This window comes from Fopius arisanus, unplaced genomic scaffold, assembly GCF_000806365.1.
Source record: "Fopius arisanus strain USDA-PBARC FA_bdor unplaced genomic scaffold, ASM80636v1 scaffold00079, whole genome shotgun sequence".
NCBI lineage: Eukaryota > Metazoa > Arthropoda > Insecta > Hymenoptera > Braconidae > Fopius > Fopius arisanus.
Genome location: NW_011887818.1, coordinates 512,123 through 536,592, shown reverse-complemented (window position 1 = coordinate 536,592; position 24,470 = coordinate 512,123). Strand labels below are relative to the sequence as shown.

The window sequence follows — 24,470 nt, the reverse complement described above, 5'->3', positions numbered from 1 at the left end:
AATCGGCTTCACTGACTTAAAAAAGTATCCGTTCCTGGAAAAGAGGTGCCTCTGTTTATTATTAATGCCAGACACGTCTCCCACAAATGATCGATCCTCATTAAGGATGAGAGTTAATAATGCCACTGACCTCCAATGACTTGGGCCCCAGCTGTCCTCCCACCCAATTTGTAACCTTCATGTACACGAAATTCTATTTAGCCGACTGCCATTGACATTTTTCCTGAACCGATTTAAATTCATTCTAAAATATTGGAGGTCGTCTGAATAATCCATCAGAATCCCCAGCAGCATCCGCGTGTTTCCAAGCCGTCTGGACCCCAACGGATCAATATTGCCAGTGGGATTCCCCTCCGGTCTCCCCAGTTGGCCACATCGCGCTGACATTGATTTTTTTACCCCCTTCATCTCGCCACTGCTCCAACCCCACTTGCCACCAATAGTAATATCCAGTGTTCCATCGATCTTCCAGTTTTTCCTCGGGAGCAGGATAATGTCAATGAGCAAATCTCGATATTACACATCAACACATATATTTTCGTTTTTACTTTTTTGTTTGTTGCATACATACGATAGACAGTACATTGTTACACGTTCCAAGATATGATACACTAGAAAAAAAAAACTTTTTTTTTATCCGCTATTACATTTTTTACTGGACGAGTCACTCGTCGGAATCGTCTTATCCTCAATTTCTAGTTATTTATCCTCCTTTTGCATGTTTTTTTTTATTAAAGGTTATAGAAAAACGCTTGCATTGTTCTATGAGAATACTTTTTACCTCGTAATGGAGTTAAGATTCGTATGTTATTAGTTTTTGTATTGAGATTGGAAACAGAGACAATTGTAATGTAATTGGCAATTGTAGTTTTTATGGCTTTCAAACTAATGCAATGAAACGCCGAGGAAGTGAATAATTTATTGAAAATCGCAGACACAATATTTAAAAATCTCTTCCATTGAAACTAAAAAATGGAACATTGAACAATCGGAATCGGTGAAAGACTCCTCGTCCGCTAGGACAAGTTTTCCAGAAATTCAAAAAAAAAAGCCTTTCATTTTATCAAATCAATGTGAGAAAACGTGAAATTTACTCCTCTCGTTTTATTACATCGTAGTACAATTACTGAACCATTCTAGTTTGATGTCACTTACATTATCAATACATATCTAAACGTGTTTTGTTGTTTTCGATTTTTTTTTGTACAAATATATACAAAAGAAAAGATGGGCTCACCCCTCCATACCAGGGTTTATCGTACAGTCATTTATCACTGACTTATCGTTAACTGCAATCACTCTTGCGTTTCGTACAGTTACATTTTTTTTATCACTCGTCTTATCAATATTCGCGCACATTCACTCTTCACGCCAGCATTGAAATAGAAAACCCTGGGCGGCAGCGAAAAATTCTCACTAGTAGTGTTTCAACGAAAAATCCTCAATCTGTTAATGTTTCATTTTTTTCCCCACTGTCTGTGTATTCCCCCCAGCAGACTCACAATTATCTCGTATTTATCACAACGACGTAATTCCTACTGGGAAATTGTCGCCAACCATTTCACATCCAATCATAAAATAATTCCACAGTGTCATTGTCCTGTCTACAACAAAAACACGAGACAATTGAACAAATCGATATTGATCATTTTTCCTCGCGCGATAAAAATCTTGTAATTATTTTTTTGATAAATAAAATCACACGTCAACAAATGGAGAAAAATGAAAGATCAAAACCATTTAGTTTTGTACATTCAAACGCCATCCCTCCATAACCTACGAGGAATCATTTCTCTTCATTTTCTGTCTCCTATTCGATAAATGTCAAATATGTACACATATACACAATGTACAAAATAAATCTGCTCTCCTTTCAGGTAAAATTTCTTCCCTCGTCATTAAATCGAACTTAATAATTCCAGAAAAAAAAAACGTTAGACGTTAAGCAGATGTACGTAAAAAAAATTGAAAAATTGGCTCCGATTGCCCGCAAACTGGAGAGTTAAATCGCCGCTATTATGATATTATTTTTATAAAGTGCCACCTGGTCAAGATGAACACCTTAAAAAATATAATAAATCCCAGATCATAAAAACGCAATTGCAGGCGATCAAGCCCTCATAAAAATCCCCTGATCACGAAATCATCGAAACGGCCTCCGTCAACTGCTCCTCAAGAAAATGTCAACTCAAAATGCAACTAACAAGAAAAGAACCCAAACAAATACAGATTTTGCTTCTCCAACGTTTTTTTTTATAATTTCACTAGCGACTGGGATATTACGAGTCGTGTAGAAATGCCACCGTCTTAAAAATTACCGAAGACTACTGCTCAAAGCCAGTCACAAACAATCTACGACCCCTTAAATTTTTCCAATCAACAAAACTTGTCTGAAAATTCCTCCAAAATCAATTTCACGTCTTCGGTGCTGCTCCTGAGTCCTCCTCTACATTTAATTTTCATGTTAAAATTTTTTTTTTCGTTTTCCAGACCCAATGCTCGGTGGTCCTTCACGGTTATTCCACCAAAACAGAGGTCCCCTTGGATCAAAGTTCGATCCAATTTTTTCTCCCCTCGAGAACGGGACAAGTTATCTCACAAGTTTATGTGATATATAATATTCTTAATTTGAGCCTCAACCAATTGTACAAGTGCTCATTCCCTTAAGTTTCTCGCTCCTTCTTGGCTTTGAGACCAGTTGCAGCGTCCTCGGCGAGGATAGTTGCTATTTCATTCTGCATGAAGGCCCAGGGCACCTGGCTGTCGGCCAGAGGGCACTTTTCACCACTTGGACAGTAGACCTGAAGAAAACAAATGGATAATTGTTTTCTTTTCCTGCATTTTTCATATATTCTTCCTAATGCATGGGCTATTTGTTTCTGAATGAAATATTTATGGCCATGTAATTTCAAAAAATTATTATAATGCTATTTATAATAACAATCAGTTATCATAGCATTTTTTTTCTAATCAACGGATAAACATTAAAGGACTCTCTTGCCGTCGATTAAATTTCCACCAAAAGATCTCATGATAAGTTCAATTTAACATTTTCTTTGAATATCAGTGAAACCTCGAAGATATTGATTGTAGGGGAAGAACGAAAAGATCATGTAACCCAAAATTTAGATAGGTACAGAGAATCGTTTAATATTTCTTTCTCAAGTCCTCAAATTTTCGATATGAATTGATAATAACTAACATTTGCAAATTCCAATTATCTCATTTTATAACTTAGTTGCTAAATTATTTATGTTGATTCGACCAATAGCAAAAAAAAAATTAATGAAATAAAGAACTGATTGATACAGTGGGAGAACTGAATTAGACTCCTTACCTCTGAACCAGCTCCCTGTCTCTTAATACTATCCCGACTGCATGGGAAGCAGAACTTATGATGGGGAACACTAGGGCACTGAACAAAGTGGGTATCCTCAAGACGACCTTGACAAAGGGTGCATTTGAGGGCATTGGACACAGGTTCAGCACCAGCTGGTTGGGCCCCCGTTGCTCCCTCTGAAGATGTCATCACAGTTGTCGATGACACGTGCTGTCTCGCTCCACCACTAGGTCTCCTCCCTGAGCCTGAATAATTACAAAATGTCAATTATTCATTCGATAAATAAGTATCATGTTGAATGAAGTAATTATCAGTAACACCAGTGAATAAATGATGTTGAGATTAATGGAGCCTCACCAGAACCATTAGGACTGTGTTGTGAACCCCTGGAGACACTTCTCTGCTGTGCAGTTGTTGCAGTTGTTGGTGGACTCCTGCTGGTGGGACTGGGATTATTGGATGACTGTGGTACGGGTTCAGGAGACGTAAGGGTATCAGCAACAGACATTAATGCAGCCATAGGTGAGGGACCACCCGTGCCACCCTGATGATGAGTCCCTTGCTGTCCTCCACCCCCTGCCTCCTGTGGTGGTGGAGGTGGCGGTGGTGGACTTGTTCTTGGACGAAGTGGTGATCCACCACCATTTGTAGCCACACTGGTTGGTGCCAGGGGAATTGAGGGGCCTACGTAACCACCTACAATGAAAAGCATCAATTATTTGAGAATATTTATCCAAGATCTGAAGGATGGAAAAATAATTCATTAACGAGGCGGTAAAAGTAGCCAACTTGTACCCAATTCGAGTTTTGTAGAAATATCTACACACTATTGCTCTCAGTGCACTCTAAAAAAAAGATTCTGTGGAATGCTTCACTATTTCTCTTAGATCCCAGAGATAGTATTTCAATAACCTACAGTATAGCTAAGTCGGCATGGCAGATTTTACATTTGCGCTGCTGTTTTTATTTCTTAGCCTTTCAGTGCATGAATTGTCAGTTTGAATATGAATATATTTTCCATAATATTCATGAATAAGGAAAAAGTTGTTTATATGCTTCTACCAAAATCGCTGCCATAATTTTTTTTTGCATCAAAAGAGTTCTTTTCATCTTTCGCTATCAACCAAGAAGCTCTGGAATTTTCCTTCCGAATCAAGAAAATTAATTGGTTGAATATGACGGGATATTCCTAGCGAATCTTAAGATGAGTGAAAGTGTAAAAATCATGAATCACTCAGCCGACGACTACCTCACGAGCTTATAGAAATTCATAACGTCAATTCCAGACGTGTGGACACTTAATCATTTCATACGTGTTGTCTAGGCTCATGAGGGAATGTTAAATATTCGGTTTGATATCCCAACCCATGGATAAATACGACGGTATAATATTTACGTGGTTGTCCATGTGAGTGCCTAAATCACGTTTTGCTATGATCGAGAGAGATGGTCGGAAATTAACAATGCATTGCAGACTAAATCAAAGGTTTTTACGAATTCTCCACGTGGCGTCACTAATCGAAGGTCGACCACTGCCCCATTTGGCATTCATGCCATGTCGTGACGACGCCTCAACCGTTAACGAATGAACAGAGGAAGCATAAAAAATTAATTGATATATTGGGGGAAAAGCCATGACGTATAAAAAAAAAATCGCACACGGAAAAAATTTCGTAGAGAAGCGGCTTGCGGTATTTTCAAATTTTTGGATTTGGGTTTCTTGAAATTGTGGGAAAACTGCAACCGAGAAATTTTACGAATTTAGTAGAGATTTTACGTGAAAACATCCACATCTGACATATTCGTTTGAAAAAATCAGTCTAACAGCTGAATTATCTCAAAAATACAGGTCTACCGTTGAAAGGTCATTTCACAAAACCTAACCACCTTCAAGTTGTTTGGGATTCATTTAAATACAGATTATTTATGAGGACTTGTGTTTCGTCCGATTTCCGTCATGACCAACAAATAAATTTCAATACCGAAAGTTTTTAGATACCTTTAAATTTAATGCAAAAATGGCGTGCTAAATTCAATTGAACCCTCACTAAATCCCCAAATCATTGACCGAATTTCGCCGATTTTCGATAATTTCCTCTGCAGTAATCCCTGTAGACTGCAATTTTCATCAACGGTAGAAATTTCATTTCCATATCACATAACCTGTGGGAAATTCTAATTTCTGTGACTATGTACCTTAAAAACTGCAATAATCTCGGAAATCTCAAAAACCCATTTCGATCTTGCCCAACATTCCTCGGGGGCTTAAAATTCACTAGCCAGCATCCCCCGCGGCCGGGATGAATGAATCCCAGAAAAAATCCCCCGTTAATCCCCTGAAACTTGGGAACCGGTCGAGTGTCAGTCAGTCAGTAGTCCAGTCAACAAGCACCAGTGAAAAAAGGAAAAAAAAATCATAAAATCAGGAGAAAATAAAGTATGGAGACACGCAATCTGCTGGGACATATGACCAGTACTTTTCCATTGCGAATCCGCTACAGATACCTTTTCCTCGCGTGTACAAACAAACTCCCGGACCCACCGAGAGGTGGTGAAACGTCGGAAGGCACACGCCTCATGGCCGCGTGAGGGATGAGGGGCCAACGGGCGGTAGAGGGGGGGCTATAGAATGAAGGGAAACTTTGGTGGGGCGGTAGGTGGGGAAAACACGAGAACGGGCTTAGTCATCGGCCGTTGCGTCTCGCGACTTGTGGCCTTGTTTCGAAAGTATCGAGTGAGTACGTACAGCTCGTACCGATGACGTAGCACAGGTCGGAGCAACGGAGAGAGGCAGAGCATCTGTAGAGGGTGGTGATGAGGGGCGGCTGCGGCGGTAACAGCGGCGGGTGGTGGAGAAGTAAGAGGACAAGGTACATGTATAGGAAACATGCTGGTGCGATAAAACATTATTTCTGCTCGCGGTTCATCCCCCCTCTAGAATTCACAATCCGCCCAATCCCGACACCTAGCGACGCAATTCCGAGGCTGACAAGCGCCATTTTCACTGCCCAATAAACCGCCAATCGGTGGTACAACGACGAAATCATGCGTTTTTCAATTCTTCGTTTCGGCAGATCATTGAATGGAGTGGGGATGTCAATGGACGTGACATTGAATAAATGTGATTTTAATTGACATATTTGATCGGTTCCGCGTCAAATACAATATTTTGTAAATCTGTTGTTTTATAGAGAGATACCCTGAGAGTTGTTGTATTTGGAGTATCATAATATTGGATATTTGGTTGGATGTTTGGGGATGGTAGATTTTGTTTGAATAGAGAAAGCAGTCCTTGGTATTCAGGAACTAATGGGCTTCAAAGACTTATAAAGAATTCGCTTGGATAATGGGTATTTCTCAGAATTTTTCTAGAATTCGCGGAACTTGGAATTTTCTAGAATACTTCTTAAAAAACTACAGAATTTTCTGGAATCATCCCCTTGAAATCGTCGAGACTCGAAATCGCATTAATTAAAAGCTTAGAAGTAAGCGAAACAACTTGCAAAAGGATTAACGGATATTTGTTGATTCAGCCCGAGGCTTTTTTTTCCAAAGGATGAGTCACCTCTGGAATAAATGCGAAACACGTGATTTCTTTGTGAATATAATTTTCTAGATTCCATTGCATATTTTTTCGCTGAGCTTTTATTAGCTAGTTACGAGCAAAACAAATATTTCGTAACTTGGCAGTTTTTGGTGTTAATCCACGTCGCCGAGTGATTTCTTTATTTCTGTTACGTCACAGTTGCATGCAATATGTAGAACTTTACGAAGACATGCTGATAACGCGGTGGTTACGAGATACCAAGAGACACGTGCAATGCCCGTGAATAACATATCTCTGAGTGGTCTTTTTGTCTCGTGTATCAGTTTTTCCCGTTATCTCTCTTGCACACGCTGATAAATCCGTTGAATCTGTATTTGTCTGAAACATTCGCGATGATGGAATTCATTATAAATTCTACGCGTGTTTCTGCATAATCTCGGCCGGGAGAAACTTGGATGACGAATAGAAAGAGATGGGGCATAACCAACGGGAGGAAATACGGTTTTTGCGTAGTAGAAATGAAACTCGACGAGTAGAGGTAATATTAAAGATACCGAGGTGTGGACTTATCGTGGCACTCTTTTTTATTCCGGGAGTTTTATTTCAGTCGCCTCGTATCCTTGCCAGTTTCTCGAAGGAGTCTATTTTCGACCGGAAACATGCACGAAAATCCAAACTCTCTTCCCTTTTTCTAACCGTCTCTTGTTGTTTCTGAGCCGCAAGTAATGATCATAAACTGTAAAATCATCAAGAAGTCGAGGTTTATCCATGATTTATTCCCCAGGCAAAAGAGCTGGGGGTGGATCTGGTAATAATGGAGGTAACGGCGGTTTGTCGATCGACCTGGAAACCGTGCCCTTTGGGGATCCCTTTCTATCCTTTTGTTAATGTCCACCCCAAGTAACGGGTTCTGTCCCTAGATTCTACCCCGTCGGATTTTATGCCGTTGAAAAGGTCGGGAGTTAAAGTTCCTATGGGAAATAGTTTGTTGGTGAATGACATTGGGATTATTTCCAGCGTTGTTTGATAACAACTTGAATTCTCCCCAGTAAACACTGAAAATCAGGCCTCTTGACGGCAAATAAGTTTGACGAAATTTTTCAAACTTCCGACCATTTTCAAAAACTGAGTCTTCCATATTCAAATAAAATTTTAGAATTTATTTGGTTGATATTAAACATAGAAGACTAACTTCTCGCATGTTAAAACAAAAATTAGATATTCACTTGCAAAATATTTTCAAAATAAGAATTTCTTCACGAAAACTCTAACTGATGAAATAGAACATTATTCGAATGAAGGTGACATCTTTGATTTCTCATTTGAGCAGAATTGATTTTTAAAAATACTTGGGGTTTTGAGGAAAAATCCTTAACATCCTTCGAGCTGAGGCTGCACGTGTCAACAGAAAGTGTCGAATAGACGAGGGTAAATGACAAAAAATATTCATAACACTGGTTTATGCACAGAAATAACCAGAACTAGATCGATCGTACCACACGTGTAGGAGGAAAATTAATAAACTGGATAAACCAGAGCCCAATGAAAGGCCAAATCGATTCCACTTATCGATAATTCCAGATATCGCCCAAAACTCGGATAATAATAAACCTTCGACGAATAGAATAGGGGAGAATAGGGAGTAGCACTGACACCGACCATACCTGAAGTGAGATGTGGAAGAAAGACAGACTACTTCTGAGAGATTCATATCGAGAAGACAACGGAACTCATTCATTGCTCTAAATATACCGCTCGTGACGTTACAAGACGTCACACACTGTTGTTTTTCCCCCGGATACCATTAGTCGAAGTGGCAATCGAATAAAATTCTCTAGTATTATAATATAGTTCGTACCTCATGAATCATGAGAAATCATGAAACGTGTAATATGAGCTAAATATTCGACATTATTCGGAATCACCGGTTCATCTCAGAAACAGTAGACTAAAGAGAAATATGATTAGACTTTTTTTTATAGCTAATTAAATTTAAAAGATAAAGCCCTTGAGACCCCCTCCCCCGCCCTTCAAAATGAAATCAGAAGCTAAAAATTAAAGAGTACCCAGTCGATATAGCTAGATTTTCGAGGAAAATATTTAAATCCAAGGCAGATAACAAAATAACAAAATTTCTGAGTAGTGTTTTGAATGTCAATTGAATGAAAAACCGTCTCACATGATGCATATGATTGAGATACCTAATTCCATCTCTCATTCGATCACGATAAACCACTTCTCTTCGCCTAAAGACTGAACTGACCTATCCCAGGGACTCACCTAAAATCCCGTTAAAAAAAAAGAAAAGAGCGAATCACTCACCATTGGGTTTAAAGGTGGTAGCAGTCTCGAAGCTGGGTGCCCTGACAGGATGTTTATCCTTGCTCCTGTCCTGAACATAACTAACAGCAAGACTGACAGCAGGCAAGGAGTCGCCCCTAGTCAAGGGTGGCCTACTGGGATGCTGTTCATCCATAGAGAATTTCTTCTCAGGATGTTCATCCTCATCAATTGTCGATATTCCACGTTTGAGCGGCGTTCCTCTGGTATGATTCAAGGTAATATGGTGTGCAGCAGCAATTTGTGCATTAGTTAACCTTACATTGGTATTCCTAATGCCATTATGCATCTCGTGCTTGACCATCTCGTGCTTAACCAAGTCGTGCTTAACAATATCGTGTGGTTCGTCGTGCTGTCTAGCCGCTGCTGCCAATTGTTGCTGTGCCTGTTGTCTCGTTGACGAATTAAATTCCGTTATCGAGTTACGATGATGTAGTTGCGAGTAATTAGCGATATTGTGATGCCTAGAGTGAGTCTGTCCGGCATTCTGTATTGGTAGTACATCGATATTAGTACCACCATTGTGCTCAGAATGTCCCGTTGCTCTGTATCCCTTGGAAGCCGATGGCCTAGAGTCCTGAAAGCCATGGGCCTTCTTCAGCTGTTTCGCCGACTCCAGTACAATATCTATCCTGTCAGCCCCCTCGTAATTCACACAGCCACGACAAACTGGCTCTGAAAAATCCATTATAATGGCCCACGGCATGCGCGGCAAATCGCACAAATAACAGTGAGTGCGTTTTCCCAGCATCTTGATATAAACACGATTAAGCCTCACTACACAGCACAACACAACACTGTTCACTCTCAATCGGCCCTCAATACTGTTTCAATCACAAACACAAGGACACGATTATATCCTCTATCGCTTCATCGCAGATTAAAATCGACGATCGAGTTGACGATCGGTTCAACTGAGACCAAAGGAGACGCACTGATTTTATTCGCTTTTCTCCTTTTTATTTACTCCGTGAGGCACGACACGAGCACGAAAAAACAAACCGCTTCCCGCTGAAGGCGGTGTGTCGGCGAAGGGTGGGGTCACAGTAAAATCGGCAATTACGAGGATCAATGAGTGAATTGGCAAGTGGACAAAATAATAATAACTTTGGTTATCACTTCAATTGTTTGGAGATACTTTGTGCATCGGACTGCGATGGCGGCCAAGTATTGGAGGCTTTTTTTCTTATTTAATTTTATATCTTTTGTTTAAAGGCAAAAGCGAATGTGGGAAAAAGGACGAGCGATGACGAACGCGGAACGCTCGAGAATGCGGATTGCGGCGGTAAGACTGGCTTAGGGGGCACGGGCTACGGGGTATCCGTGGAGAGCCCCTTCCCTCTTTAGCCCCGGCGTAACGTCGGGACTCGGATGTATAACGTTCAGCAAAATGAGGGGCCAATGGGCGTTCGTGGCGTCACAATGTGCGACGTCACATTTTCACTAGGCGCATGCGCAACGATGGAGAACCAGTCTGTTAATATAGGTGGTGGTTCCTTCCCTTTATATCGCCGCCGCGTGCATGATATTATATTATATTATATATTATATTATATATATATAATATAATATATATGTGTATGAGAGAAAAGGGAAAAAAAGTCCGACGGTCTATGCCCCTACAGTTCCACTTTGAAAACTACATATTTATCACACTAATTGCTATTCTTCACACATTAAAACAAATAACTTATTGAAACGTATTTCTTTAGGGCAATCCTTTTCACATACTCCAAACTCCCATTTGAATTACACATTACATGTTAAACAATTTTATTATTAACCTGTATATAACCTTGGTGAAATCCCATTCATAGTTTTTCAGATTTTCAAAATTTTTCAAATTCTGCATTTTTGCCGATCAAATCATTTGGGATCATTCAAACTGTTCATAACTGTTACTGAAATTCATTCAAGGCCAGTTATTGCATGATAGTCTCGTAGTTCAATGTAATTCTCATGCTTGAAAAGGGATTTGCAACACTTGGCAATGCCTGATCTGATGTTTTATTATGGTAAGAATATCAAAAAGATGTTAGGATTATCATGTTCTTGGCACAAACATATTTTTTTTTCAGTGTCCGTGATGAGGAATTTTATGCTGATAGAAAAATATCTTAATTTGGATAAAGTAGAATTTTAGAATTTCATTTCATCAAAAACAGATACTGCGCAACAAGTTATTTACTGATCTCACACAAAAATCATTCGTTACTCGAACAATTGCAGTTTTACAAAAAATGACGTCAAGGCGTCAAGGCTGGATAACCAATCCAGCCAAATCTTTAGACATAATTTTTTAAGTTTGAAATTATTGTAAGCACTCACCGGACATGGGAGAAAAACACAGTGATTACGAACTGGGAATGTCTTGTTCATTTGGTTAGCCAAAGTTTATACACTACTGATTTATTCATAAGAACTAAACATTTCCCCACTACTACACCAAAAAGGTCCAGTAATCTTATTATTAGGCATAAGGCCCATTTATACGTCTGATAGGCATAAAAACCAGCACACATTAATACCTGCGTAATAACGATAAACAGTCATCGAAACCCAGTAAAGAAAAGTGCTGTTTTTAAAATTCGTGCCATAAATGTTCTGCTATTCTGTTCTTTTTTTGAATGACCTCATTTTTCAACCAGAGCTTTTCGCCACGTTGTGAGGGAAATTTCAAAGATTTTTAGGATTTAAATGATGGAGGAGTAATTTCACATGAAAAATTTTCATTTATTCGATCATTGCAGATATTCGCATACTGCGTAACTCTCTAATGAAATTTTCCGTGTTTTTTTTTGTAATCACAATAGTTGGCAATTTTTAGTTAAACAATGAATACAACTCACAAGAATAAAATCCCTAATTTATTCTCTAAATCAAATCCTACACCGATTTCTTCGAAATTTCAATCTCTCCTTCAACTCAGGGTCGGGCGATTCGTAAAAAATGGCTTAACATGGACCTCTAAAAACAATCATTAAATCCGAGAATTTATGAAGGCTATCTACCAAGCAATGCACTATGAAATATATTCCGATAAATACCAAAACGACTGTTAAAATCCTTATCGTGGTACCACGCGCATGATAATACCCAGGTAACCCACCTATTGACGTATCGGATTTTTTATCTCCCTCTCTCTACTCAACTATTATTACAATCATAAGCATGGGGCACCCAACAGACGACACTTTGTACCTCGTCGGCTCGATTTCACTATGTTCAGTCTCTCGTATGATTTTAATACGCGTTACGCAATGTATTTACAATCCAGTCGCCAGTCGTTGACCGCCTTACTCCAGGGTGCACGTTTTTTTTTACTCATTCACGCCTTTTATTTCGTTCCGGAGAAGTGATTTCCCTCCGTCTCAGATATTAATTCGATAAATTTCATTCTGTGCACTGACATCACGATCTGACATCATCACGAACACGAGTCGGTAACGTGAGTTTATGTACGAAGGGAGATTACTCCTGATAAATTGCGATGCGATAATTCTCCGCGAATCATCCTTCCACAAATTTGTTATCACCTCCAGACGTAAATAAATCGTAAACGTCGCAATTGTAGCGACCCCATACCCAAAAACCCTATTAAACCATCGATAGCGTATACAGAGGACAACGCTACTCTCCAAGTAATATCCATTCAACCCGATATTTTATTCAAAATACTCAACTCCCCCCACCGCCATTTATTTCCGTCTAGTGGATGAAAATCTACACGACCTTGAACCCATTACACTGCTATGATATGAAAAATAATTGGCTCGAATTATTTCAATTCCCTGCGGAAACCACGATATTGTCCGCTTGTTGACGATAACTCTGTTATTCACGCCAATGGGAAAAAAAATTTAGAGTATTTATTCGTTCGTTCCTATCCAACGCGAACTTCGAGATGCCCCATGGTACCAACCTGTGTCTCTGATTTTTGCTATAACTCGTACTTCTGTCTTTGCTGATTTTCAAATATATAATGAATAGCAAAGCTACTCTCACATAAATACTCTGCCTTTTTCAGTTGTCACCGAAAAATCGCGAATTTTTCTTGGAAATTACGTTGAATAAAAAGGATGAAACTTCAAGTTTTCCGGGGAATTTCATACGTTTTAATTATTCAGCAATAAAAAAATCAAATTCCACCATATCCGTTAATTTTTTACAGGTAAAGTGAAAAACAATTTTTACTGAATTATTAAAACGAACTACAAAGTAATTTCATCCACGGGTTTTTCCCCGGCTTCCTTTAATTCCCCAGTCTCATCTGGTCGATGAGGTCGGAAAAACCCCCAAAAAATCCAAGATTCAATTCCTCGAATCCGTCCTATTATTAAAAATAAATAAATAAATAAATAAATAAAAAACACAACTCTCGATGTTGCACGCATCTCATAATTAAAACTGGCGTAACAAGCCTGTGTGTTTCGCCATCTCTCCCTACATTCGCGTATTAAATCTCCAAAGCCACGCAACTCGCAAAGATATGCGGTGATTAACTGGCCATAAAAACCCAGAAAAAAAACCTCCGCCAGTGGAAAATTTAGAACGTATTAATAGACAAACCGCGACGTTTTATCGGTTCATTGAGAACTGCTGCGTTCCCATTAATAACTCGATTGCATAAATATTTTTGTTATTAAATATTCTGTTATCAGAACGAGGAAAAAGCTGAGACGGTCGTTTACAAGACGATAATGTAATCCCATGAATTCCCACAATGTATTTGAAGAGAAAAAAAACTCGGTATTGAAATGATGATTTTTTTTGCCCTCGAGTATAAGTCACGCTCTGTCGATGGAAACCGGGCTGCCAGTGCCTACGTGCCTTGGTTTATCACGTTGTGACGTCACCAGGGAGAGAGACAACGACTTTACACTACTGGTATAGCGAGTCCATAGTACCTGGCAACGTTGCACATACAACGTTGCCAACACTACGAATTTTGCAGGGTGCATACATATATATATATATGCTATACAAAATTATTTGCCAAGCTGATTCTCCAATGCCATCAGCCCATGCGCCGGAAGTTGGGCCATTTGTTTTCCACAGCACTGAACTGCAGTCGTCATAACAATACAACAATCATCTAAGGTGGCACACATTAATCTAGTTTTCCAACGGTTAATCTATCCAATACCTGTTATTTTCCATCATATGGATATTTTGCCGTGACGTCATTGCGCTAAATAAAAACAAAAAAAGTGGCGTCCCAGAAGAGCTCTTGCGCTTCACAGAGAAAATCAATCCGGTTCATCGTATACTAACCTTCCAACGAAAAAGCGTCGCCGACACGGTACTAACCTCCATGCCAAACATTGACTAGTCGTACACAGCTTCGACCCCCCCCCCCCCCCCATGTGCGACTAAGCGACTCGATCTCCGTCGCTTTTTTCCGGTCTGTATTCTCTCTCTCTTCTGGTACACCGCGCGCAAGAATCCGTTGCGATATTGACCCGCGAAAAGGTTGGCTTAGGTTATTTCTGCAGAGGTTCTTGTAACCCTTTTTCCGTCATCATCATTTTTTTGATCAGTTTCACATGTAGAATTCCACATTCCATGATATCGCAAACGAAAGGAAGAATTCATCACGCTTCCGCGATCAAATCGTTTTAAACAACCCTCATCAATCGGAGAGATTTCTTGAAGATAATTCCATATTTGCGTCAATTGAGCTGTTTACAAGAGCTTTGGCTTGAATTGCATTTATGATTATGACATAGCCAATATATCACATCACACTGGATAAAATAATAGAATAGTCCTTTGGTTTTTGGAATCTTCTAACTGCTCTGCTCAGTTTTTTATTGCAAGATAGTTAATTTCAAGTGTACATCTCGGTTCAATCATTACATTCTGGCATTGAATTCCAGATTCATCTGAACTGTGAGGAATTTCTTGAATTTTTCTAAAATTTGACGAAGTTTGGCTTGTAAGAGCCCCGAAATTCCTGGAACTTTTCCTGTCAAATACAATCAAGCGTGCAATGAAAAGTCTTTTCCAGAAACTAAATAATAAATTGTCCCCCACTGTATGAATGAAATATTAGAAAAATCGCACAACTACCTAAAAAGTTTTCAAATGCCTCTCCAATTGTGGGGTGCCATGATCGCATTTAAATTTCGCGCGGCAAATATAAGAATCCGCAAAAGCGCCATTTAAATGAGCCATCTAACCCGCGCCATTATTGCTCCCGCGGAGATTACGCCGATTGAGCCAACAGTATTATCTCCCGAGAATACCCAACATGTGCGTATAAGCCGACGTTGTCGACAAAAATACACACCCATGATTACACAATTACGCAACCATCAGCCTAACGCACCGCAGCACAATCCGCCAATCTCTCAAAAATAAAATTGAAAAAAAAATGAAAATCCCTAACCACCCAACCTATCCCAATGTTATTCACGAGCAAAGGGACCCCAGTACTCCTTCTACCTCCCCAATAATTCAAATAATACACACGTTAAAATGTGCGTGTCGCGATGACGATGACGTCATCAACGGTTGGTAGTCACCCAGAGAGTACGTGACTGGGAAATCGAAGAGAGTCACGTGGTGAAGCCCCACTGTCCCAACCAAACCAAATAAAGGAAAATAACACCATCATCGCACCATCCCCAGGATCAGTTAATATAATCGCAATTCATTTCAAGGAATCGCTCGAATTTCCCCTACTTATTCATATCATTTCATCTGGTGTTTGCAAACAACGGAAAAATATGTTCCACCTAGGAAAGCTGGCAGCTCTTTGACCCCCCCCCATCACGGCCTCAGTGGCCACAGCCGTGGCTTTTCTAGCGGCATGAGAGAGACTGCTTGCATGTCCGCGGCCATTGCACGCCCTTTTCTCGTACACACGCGCATGACGTCACGCTGCAGCCTTGCCGGGGTAACTACGTCGTATTAAAGTGGTGGGACGTTGGGTAGGACGCGGGGCGAGGAGGGTAGGCCCGGGCGGACGGCGATGCGCAAGCAACAACCGGGATCTGTACAAGGGGTGCTGGAGGAAGAGAGGGGGTACGGCATTATGACCACGCACACAGAGGTCAGGTCGTCGTCACGAAAACAGCATGGCAGAGCCTTGGAAGAATGTGTGAGTTGTTTTGTGTGAACGGGATGGCGTGCCAGTTGCGACGACGGTTGCGGCCTGCTATCCGAAACCCCAACTATCCCCACCTGTCCCCCCTGACCCCCCTAGCCCCCTGGGCGACTCACGGTCTTTTTTGCTGGCAAACCCCGCGCTTCCGTTTCGCTTCTACGCGAGACCGGTTTATGCACAATTTTGCAATGTGCGACATTGGAGTTCTGGGTCTCTTCGTCCCTCGAGGGAAGTGAGACGGGCACTAGTGAGTACTATGAAGTAGTTGGATGGCTCTGGATGATTGTAGATGGCTCTGGGGGCTCCGAGAGGTTTTTGGGGTTGTTTTTTTTTGTTGACGCGGGGTGGTCGCGGGAGTTGCAAGTTTCCTCTTTGTTTTGTGGGCTTTTTTGAAGATTTTTTGTCACCAAGAAAATTTCCGCGGGCATTGCATCTACTTACACTAGTCTGATAACGTGATGATCGCAAACCTCTCCCCTTTGTATCCAGCGAGAAAGGAAAATGGAATCTTGCAAAAATTTCTTCCCCGCCGCGGGGTGTGACGAAATGCGTGTTCAAACGCAATCTCGCGTGTCTCTGGCGAATCCTTGCTGGGTATTTGCATGACTGAGAGTGTATAAACCTGGGATTTTATGTTTGTTGGGTGGTAGCAGGAGCATGTTGTATCGCGAGAATATACACGCGAGTCTGCAGTGTTTCTGCTTGGATTTTTATTCATTGTTTCCCTCGGTTTTCCAAATTTCCAGTTATCTGTGAGGGAAGGGGAGGAGGTTTCAGCGGGTTTTCAGGAAATTGCGTAGATTTTCGGAAATCGCAAAGAATAGTTTCATTTTTTATACGATATAATCGAACCTTCGTTAGGGATAGAATCTTTAGTCTGATTTGACAACGTACAGTATGAAATCGACTATTTAGAACTTTTAATATTTTTAACTAAGGAATAAATTAGTCAATTAAACTCAGGCTTTATTATAAAAAAAAAAGAAGTGAATTCATGAGGGGGAACTGAATATTCCACTTCATCAAAAATTCAGTAACGTATATATCATATATACTCTAGAGAAAATCCAAAGATAGCACCAAAATATATCTAGAAAATAGAGAATTACCAGCTATACAATTAATACTTTAGACACGTTTTTAAATCTTTATAACTAAGGAATAAATTTTAAATACCCATCTTTATCATGAGAATCTGTGAGGCCACGAGAATGGAAACAGTCCATTTCTGTCACATATGCCCGGGTTTTCTCAATATTTTTAGTCCCGGGATGGGGAAGAAGGCTCTGACTAAAATGAATCTACTTTCCTGGAAATTCATTTGAATTTTTTATGGGAATAATAAGTATTCATTGATGTTCTCTGATCAATTCAATTGGAATTCACAAATTTCATACCAATTTTCATAAAATCGAAAGTTCAATAAAAAATTCTTTAAAATTTCACCTGATTCACAGAAAAATTAAACTTGAATCTCCCTAGGAATTGGTTTCATCAAAACAAAAATTAAATATGGAATTGGTAATAAGAGACAATTCCCCGAAATTTTCCGGTGAATTTTTCGGTAATATTTCACAAATAAAAAAGAAACGATAATTTTGTTATAATCTCATTCATTGCTCTCAATGAGTTCTATATGAAAAATTCCACCGAAAATTCAATTATGCTCTGAGCTTCCGGCATACTTTGGTAAGTTTCACGAAAGGATTACACTGACAAAAAAATTTCTTAAATTGACTCGCTTCTACCAAGTGTTTACTTGGTAGAAGTGAATCAATTTAACAAATTTTTTACCGCATAGGAAAATTTAGATTGAAAATGTGTTTTTTTATCGTTAACAAATGAATTCGGAAACAATTTTATCAACGGAATTATTCCAGAGAATTTCACCCCAGAAGGCAGTTGATAAGCCTATCAGCCAATAAAATCTTGCACAACTCCGGGTCTAGACTCTAGAGCTGACCACCGAGTAATTTCACTTTTCTTTGTTCCAACAAGATCATCCGTTATGCGACGAGGTAGTAGTTTTCGTGTAACACCTGACGGCGCACCAGCAGGTGAATCCAGCTCAGGTGTTTACCCATACCAGATGCATCTAGCTTCTCACTTGGTCTCGTCAAAACGCGTTATAAAACGGTCTATCGTAAATGTGGGTTACCAAGGCCTTCTTCCCTTTGTTATGAAATTTACGGTAATTTCATTAAAGTCGAGCAGAATAGTCTGGTTACATTTTAGCCGTTTCCCCTATTTTTTTCTCTTTCGTCTCTTCCACTGTTTCATTAATTTTTTTCCATTGCTTCTTGAGTGGATGTTCGTGTATTTATTCTGGTAGAGGCATATGAGGATTATGAGGACAATTAGATGAGCGAAAGTGCCTTGGGATCATTGACTTCATAACCGAGCTGCAGTTTAGATACACAATCGTCCTTGGCTGGGCTGCCCCCGCAGCATTCGTCATCGCGATTCCACTTGAGGCACACGCCATCGCATTTTTTAATTCTAACTCTAATACTCCACTTCTAATAAATTTCCTTCAAGCATTCGGTGCAAATGAAATACTTTAATAGACTTACGGTGAGAGCAGTCAGTAGCGGAGTCTTATTATTTTCACTACACCTCTCTAAAAGAACATTTCTCATTTCTCTAAAAATTTCACTCATCAGAAAAATCTGAGAAATTGGATCGTTTTAAACAAATGAATAAATAAATAAATAGGGGGGTGCGGAGGAATATGGACACTTCTTTATTTACATCGGTGTAGTAGTATTAAGGACGTTCTACACCTTTTCCGCAAAAACTTATCTGTTGTTCAAATTTTTCTGGAAAACGTACCATGAGAGTGGCGTGAAAAAATATAACATTTTCGTTCTATCATTATTCAATGACTCACAAAGTTTGAAGCTGATGCGAATATTTTCCTGTTTTTTTCCTGATCTTTCAAAAAGAACCGCAAACCTGGAGAAAATCACATAATAACGATAGCACCACCACGAAATTTTATGAACCATTAAACAGTGACAAAACGCACAAACGTTTTCCATCACATTTTTCCACTACAATCCCATTAATAATTTGTCAAAAAAAATAAAAACAAGCAGAGGTAGGTGCAGAACTCCTTTTGAGATCTTTTTTTTTTTCTTTATCTTATTGCTATCAATTTCATTGATAGTGACAGTGGTAGATTACAAAAACTTTTATGAACAAAGAGAAAAATGAAAACTCCTAAAAAGCTTTGTATGCACAGGCATATGGGGCATTCTCAGAAAAAAAAACACCCATAAAATTTTTTAATTTTGATTTTGTTGATTTTTTTTGAGTAATAAGTAGGTAATGCGAAAATCATTCATGAATTTGTTCAATTTTTTACCCTAACCGTTTTCAAAATATGAATTAAAAAAAATTTTTTTTTTTAATTCCTAACTTCCTGAGTAATTGATCGAATGAAGTTTTTTTTCTTTTGAAGTTTCAATTTTTAACTTTATTTTAATTTAACAAAATACAGCAAAAATATTGATCATTTCTAAAGTCATCATTTTCAATTTTTTTACAGAAATTGCACGATTTCGGACACTTCCTTTTTTTCAAATCAACATTCTCGAAAATAGTTTGATTTTTTCCATGAATTCTGACATTTTGCCCATCATAGAGAATCCATTCCTTCTATATATTTTATTCCAGTTTCAATATTTTCATCGTATTTTCTTCTATTCCGGAATATCGATAGTTGATTTTTTGTATGAAATGTGCAATTAATGTTTCCTTTAAATTCCCTCATTGTCATATTTCGAATTTCGCGCGAGAAGGAGCGAAGTGTAGTGTTCATCCGGATCAACAAGAAAATACGGTGAAAATATTAAAAGTGGAAAAAAAAAATTTCGCGGTAGAAAGAGTGGAGTGTAGTGTTGTTTTTTCTCCTGTTTTAATATTTTCCTCGAAAGCGAATAGCTGGAAAAAAAATATTGATATTGGTTGCGTAGTTTTCCAGCTGTTGCACGTACAATATTTTCGGAGCAGGACGAATATCTTAAAAACTATTCATCCGATTAAGCTCGTTTTCAATCAGTAGAATTGGTATTATAAGGAAAAAATCGTGTCTAAACCTTCTGTTGATATCCCTATTTTGGCACGATGAAAATATTAAAACTATTAAAAACGAAAAATTGCAATATCTCTACCACTTTTATGAACGGATATTTTGACAGAAAAAAACAACTAAATTCGGTTGACTGACTTTGAAGATATTAGCGAAAAACGATTTAAGAATAAAGAGTGTTGTCTGAAAAACTATTCAATCAATTGAGCTGAAATCTCACGCAAAGTTGGTCCTATAGTCAAGCACTATAATCTACCGAAATTTCAGATTTTTTTTGAATGAGTTTAGTTAATTTATAACTCAATTATTCAAAAATGACCACCGAGAAGGTGGTGCTAGACATTGATACCGACAGACATGGTCGCCAGATTGCGTGTACCTACGTGTCAGATCTCTTTACATAATTTTCAATCAAAATGGGAGAATGTGCGAACAGAACGATTAGAACGCCTCCATTCGAAAGCAACGACATGAATTTTAGCTAAAAGGGTGTTGAAAACCTTAAGAATGTCGAACATCCTTCTTGGATTATGGCTCTGTAATAGTAATGTATACTACAAAGGCTGATCTAATATGCTGCTAAAATGCTTTTATGTGATAGGTGGCCGTAATGGCGCGATTCTAACCTCACTTCGCTCACTAGAATCGCAGATTACGGGCCCAATGACATAAAATAGTATATGAAACACGTGCGTTATGGAGTCTGACTAGTGGGATTGTAAAACTCGCCTTCAGCTCGCGTTATACCCCTCCTACGAACCAAAAAATTCACATATGACGTAAGGTCAAATAGAATGTTAAGCCTATTCGATGATTTACATTATTATTTGCGATTTTTCTACATTATTAATGTTTTTCGTCGGAGAATCCCACTTGACAGTCGATGAATCGACTCATTGCTAATTTCTTAATTTATCTAGTTATGGTAGCTTAAACATAGAAAAATGCTGAAAATTAAAAAATGGACGATTTTTTAATGGATGTCCATATGATCCCGCAACTTAGCCCATGGTATATAATTTTTTTGATATTTCGGATCGAAAGGTCCTAAAATTGATAAATATTTTAATTATCAGGTCAAGAAATGAGAGAATTCCTCAGAAATCAAAGAACCGGGAATAACCATGAAAACGTTGAGTATAGCAATTGAGAAAAGGAGATAAGGGTGTTTAATCGATACAATATGGTCTACATTTTTTTGTATATAATAGCTGAGAGTATGAACCATACGCAAGTCACATTTTCGATCCTCCTATCCATCTATTTTGGCGAGAGAATAATTAGTGAAAACATCTGTCTGTAACAGAGTCTTATGGGGAAACATGACCGTGTTAGCTTTGATTAAGAAGGGCACCAGGATACGCACTCAACATCATAAGAAAAATTCGCTCATTTACTTGACAATATGGAGAATATTTTATTGGCAAGAAAAATTAGGATACCGAACATAATACGCGAGAAATTTGTGGCTGACTTTTGAAAAAATGTGGAAAAAAGTGGCCGCCATTACGAGTGCAAAATATTGACAACGTTGCTCTTACAGCTGAGCAATGTCAGTAAGGTAGATGACGATGAAACAGTGATGGCGGAGCACCTCGCAAAATGCGGTGTTGCACGATCAAAACTCGAGCGTTACCACAGTAGTTAGTTATACGTCAATGTTCCTAAACATTTTCTATATTTCGTCATAATTTCAACCGAAAAGTATGCTGTGATGCTTGGCAATTAATAGAAAAATTACTGATATCGTAATTTATTTATTAAAATTTTTTTATTTTATTTTTCGACACGGTTGCTCACTTGCACGGTTAAGCATTCTTAAGCAAGGCTGGGTGTTGTCGAAGACAGCTGAAAATGTCTCTAACCCCCCCCCCCCCCTTTTTTTTGTTTCTGCACACATCGTAGAAGACCACACGACCCACAATATGTTTGAGGAAATCCAGCTGTCGAAGAAAATGAGTGCACGAGCCTAAAGCAGCTGGCAGTTAGATCGATATAACGTAGAGTCGAGAAATACGATTGCTATCGGGCCACGAAATCACAGCTGTTTCCGGCTGGACACAAGATATCCTCCCGTTTGTCTTAAGTGGAGGTTGAGGCAAATGTCACCGGAAGCCTGGGGGAATGGGAATTGCTAAATCCTTGAAGGCTTACGATGCGCCTGGATCGCCAAGGTCATCTCCCCCATCATATTCGCAAACGGCTTCTTCACTCTGATTCTTCTGGCGCGTCCTTGATTGCATACGCTCGCATTACAATTGAAATAAAAACAAAATAAACCAGTCTCGAATATCCAAGTTGTATTTTTTTCCATTCTGCAATCAAACCGCGGATGATTAATTTTTCATGCTAACAACTACTCTAGAATGAAAACTATCAACTTTGTTCAATGTACGTCGTGTCGCTCACCTATTGCATTATAAATAAACACCAGAACGAATAAAAAAGAGAAGGGGAGGGAGAAAAAGGAGAAGGAGGAGAAAGATAGAAGGTGGATAGAGTTGCTGGAGGGCGAGAGAAGGTACATCACGTATCCGAGACACGTTCATCGGGGAAGTATAAGGCGTTATCGACCGGGCCATTCTTGCTTGGCGTAAAAAAAGCGTCACGTAAAGCTCGCGTGTCGATACTGATAATTTACCCGTGTGCCCCCGGCATTATCGTCGAGCCTGGACTATCGTTACGATTGTTCAACGCAAGAAATGCAAAACCTCTGACAATACATTCCAACCCCACCCCTCGGCAGTGTCACCTGACTGGGGCTTTGCGTGATATTTTATCATTTGAGAGAGTGAAAAGTGAGTTAAAAATATCGGATACGTGTTTTTCAAGTTGGAAAATGAGGAATACATAACTAGTTATGGGAAATTCGAGATAATTGCTTTGTGACGTCATCAAGCCACGCGAAATGTATGTACTGAGGATTATGTACAGGTGGTGCTAGGGTCGAGTCTAAAAAGTTTTTGGAGGTTCAGAGGGCGGTAGATGTCTCCTGAATGCATCCTTTTTTCAATGTTCGTAAGATTTTCACAAGAAGTGGCAAAACCATTCAAGTGCATTTTCAGAATTATGTGATTATCAATAAAGCATTATTGGATTTAAAAGAAATGATGCACACATTTTTTGCTATGACCTTTTTGGCAGGCTTTCATACGCTCCGCAAAAGGACTTTTTATGTCCTAAGTGCCCGTAATCACGCGAAGCTAACCTCACTTTGTTCGCTAGAATCGCGGATTGTGGATCCAATCCTATCCTATCTATAAAAGGTGATACACCAAAATTAAGTTGGGCGAGAGTAAGATTGGCTAACTTCATGCGTAAGACTTTTCACTCGTAACCCTATTTCTCATTGGTCAATTGGCTACGTCATCATCAACACCACGGAATCAAACGGCGCGCGGAGCGCGCGTTCGGTCTCGTGACATATAATAGTATATGAAACGTGCGCGTTATGGATTTTTTCACTCGTGCTCCCGCCAGCCAAAAAATTCATCACTTGTTGCATAATATACTATTATAAACATATCATTATCTCAGTTAGACTCAGAAATATAGTCATAAACCTAGTCAAGGGCTAAAATGACTAGAAGGCTGTATGAAGGTCATTCGAAGGTTGATGAAGACTAATGAAGGTCTTGTAAGGGTGATAAAGATTGATAAGGATATATAGAGGTCACGTGGGATGAAGCCGATCTGAAAAATTCGTGCTAACTCGTCCCTAGGGATTTTTTTTTCAACCATTCTTTACCTTCAAGTTAGACTCAATTGCCTCCTATCCGGCTATAAATACAAATGAGCAACAACCCGAAGTATATTTGTATCGATAATCTCCCACCGACACTAAAAGCAGCAAAAAGTATCCGGAGTTATCAAGATGAATGTTGGGATGGGCTAACGGAAAAATGCGACGTTTCACCCGGGATACATTTTGAAATCGCCGCGCGTACCAACTGGGAGCCATAATTGCGGAATTTTTTTTTGTGATTCGTGAAGGGTCTTCCACCATTGGGTAAAAGGAGAATGGTGAAGAGTATACCAG

At 39.2% G+C, this 24,470-nt stretch overlaps 2 protein-coding genes across 3 annotated transcripts in view; both read right to left on the bottom strand.

The window, feature by feature from the left end:
• LOC105270172 (uncharacterized) overlaps positions 1-24,470 on the bottom strand; it is a 58,494-nt gene that overhangs the window by 10,179 nt on the left and 23,845 nt on the right. Inside the window, exon 1 of one of the 2 annotated variants that reach the window (XM_011310933.1) lies at positions 14,374-14,479. The exons of the other annotated variant lie outside the window; for it this stretch is intronic. Coding sequence (XP_011309235.1) covers positions 14,374-14,414 — 41 coding nt within the window. The 5' untranslated portion in view covers positions 14,415-14,479. Of the gene's footprint in view, positions 1-14,373; positions 14,480-24,470 lie in introns of those variants that run through there. 2 annotated transcript variants of the gene reach the window in all.
• Pits (Protein interacting with Ttk69 and Sin3A) lies at positions 517-10,651 on the bottom strand. Its single transcript, XM_011310937.1, has 4 exons — positions 9,210-10,651; positions 3,698-4,036; positions 3,338-3,585; positions 517-2,801 (listed from the first exon to the last, which is right to left on the bottom strand). The coding sequence occupies exons 1-4, from the start codon at positions 9,976-9,978 to the stop codon at positions 2,664-2,666; spliced, it is 1,494 nt and encodes a 497-aa protein (XP_011309239.1). The 5' UTR covers positions 9,979-10,651; the 3' UTR covers positions 517-2,663.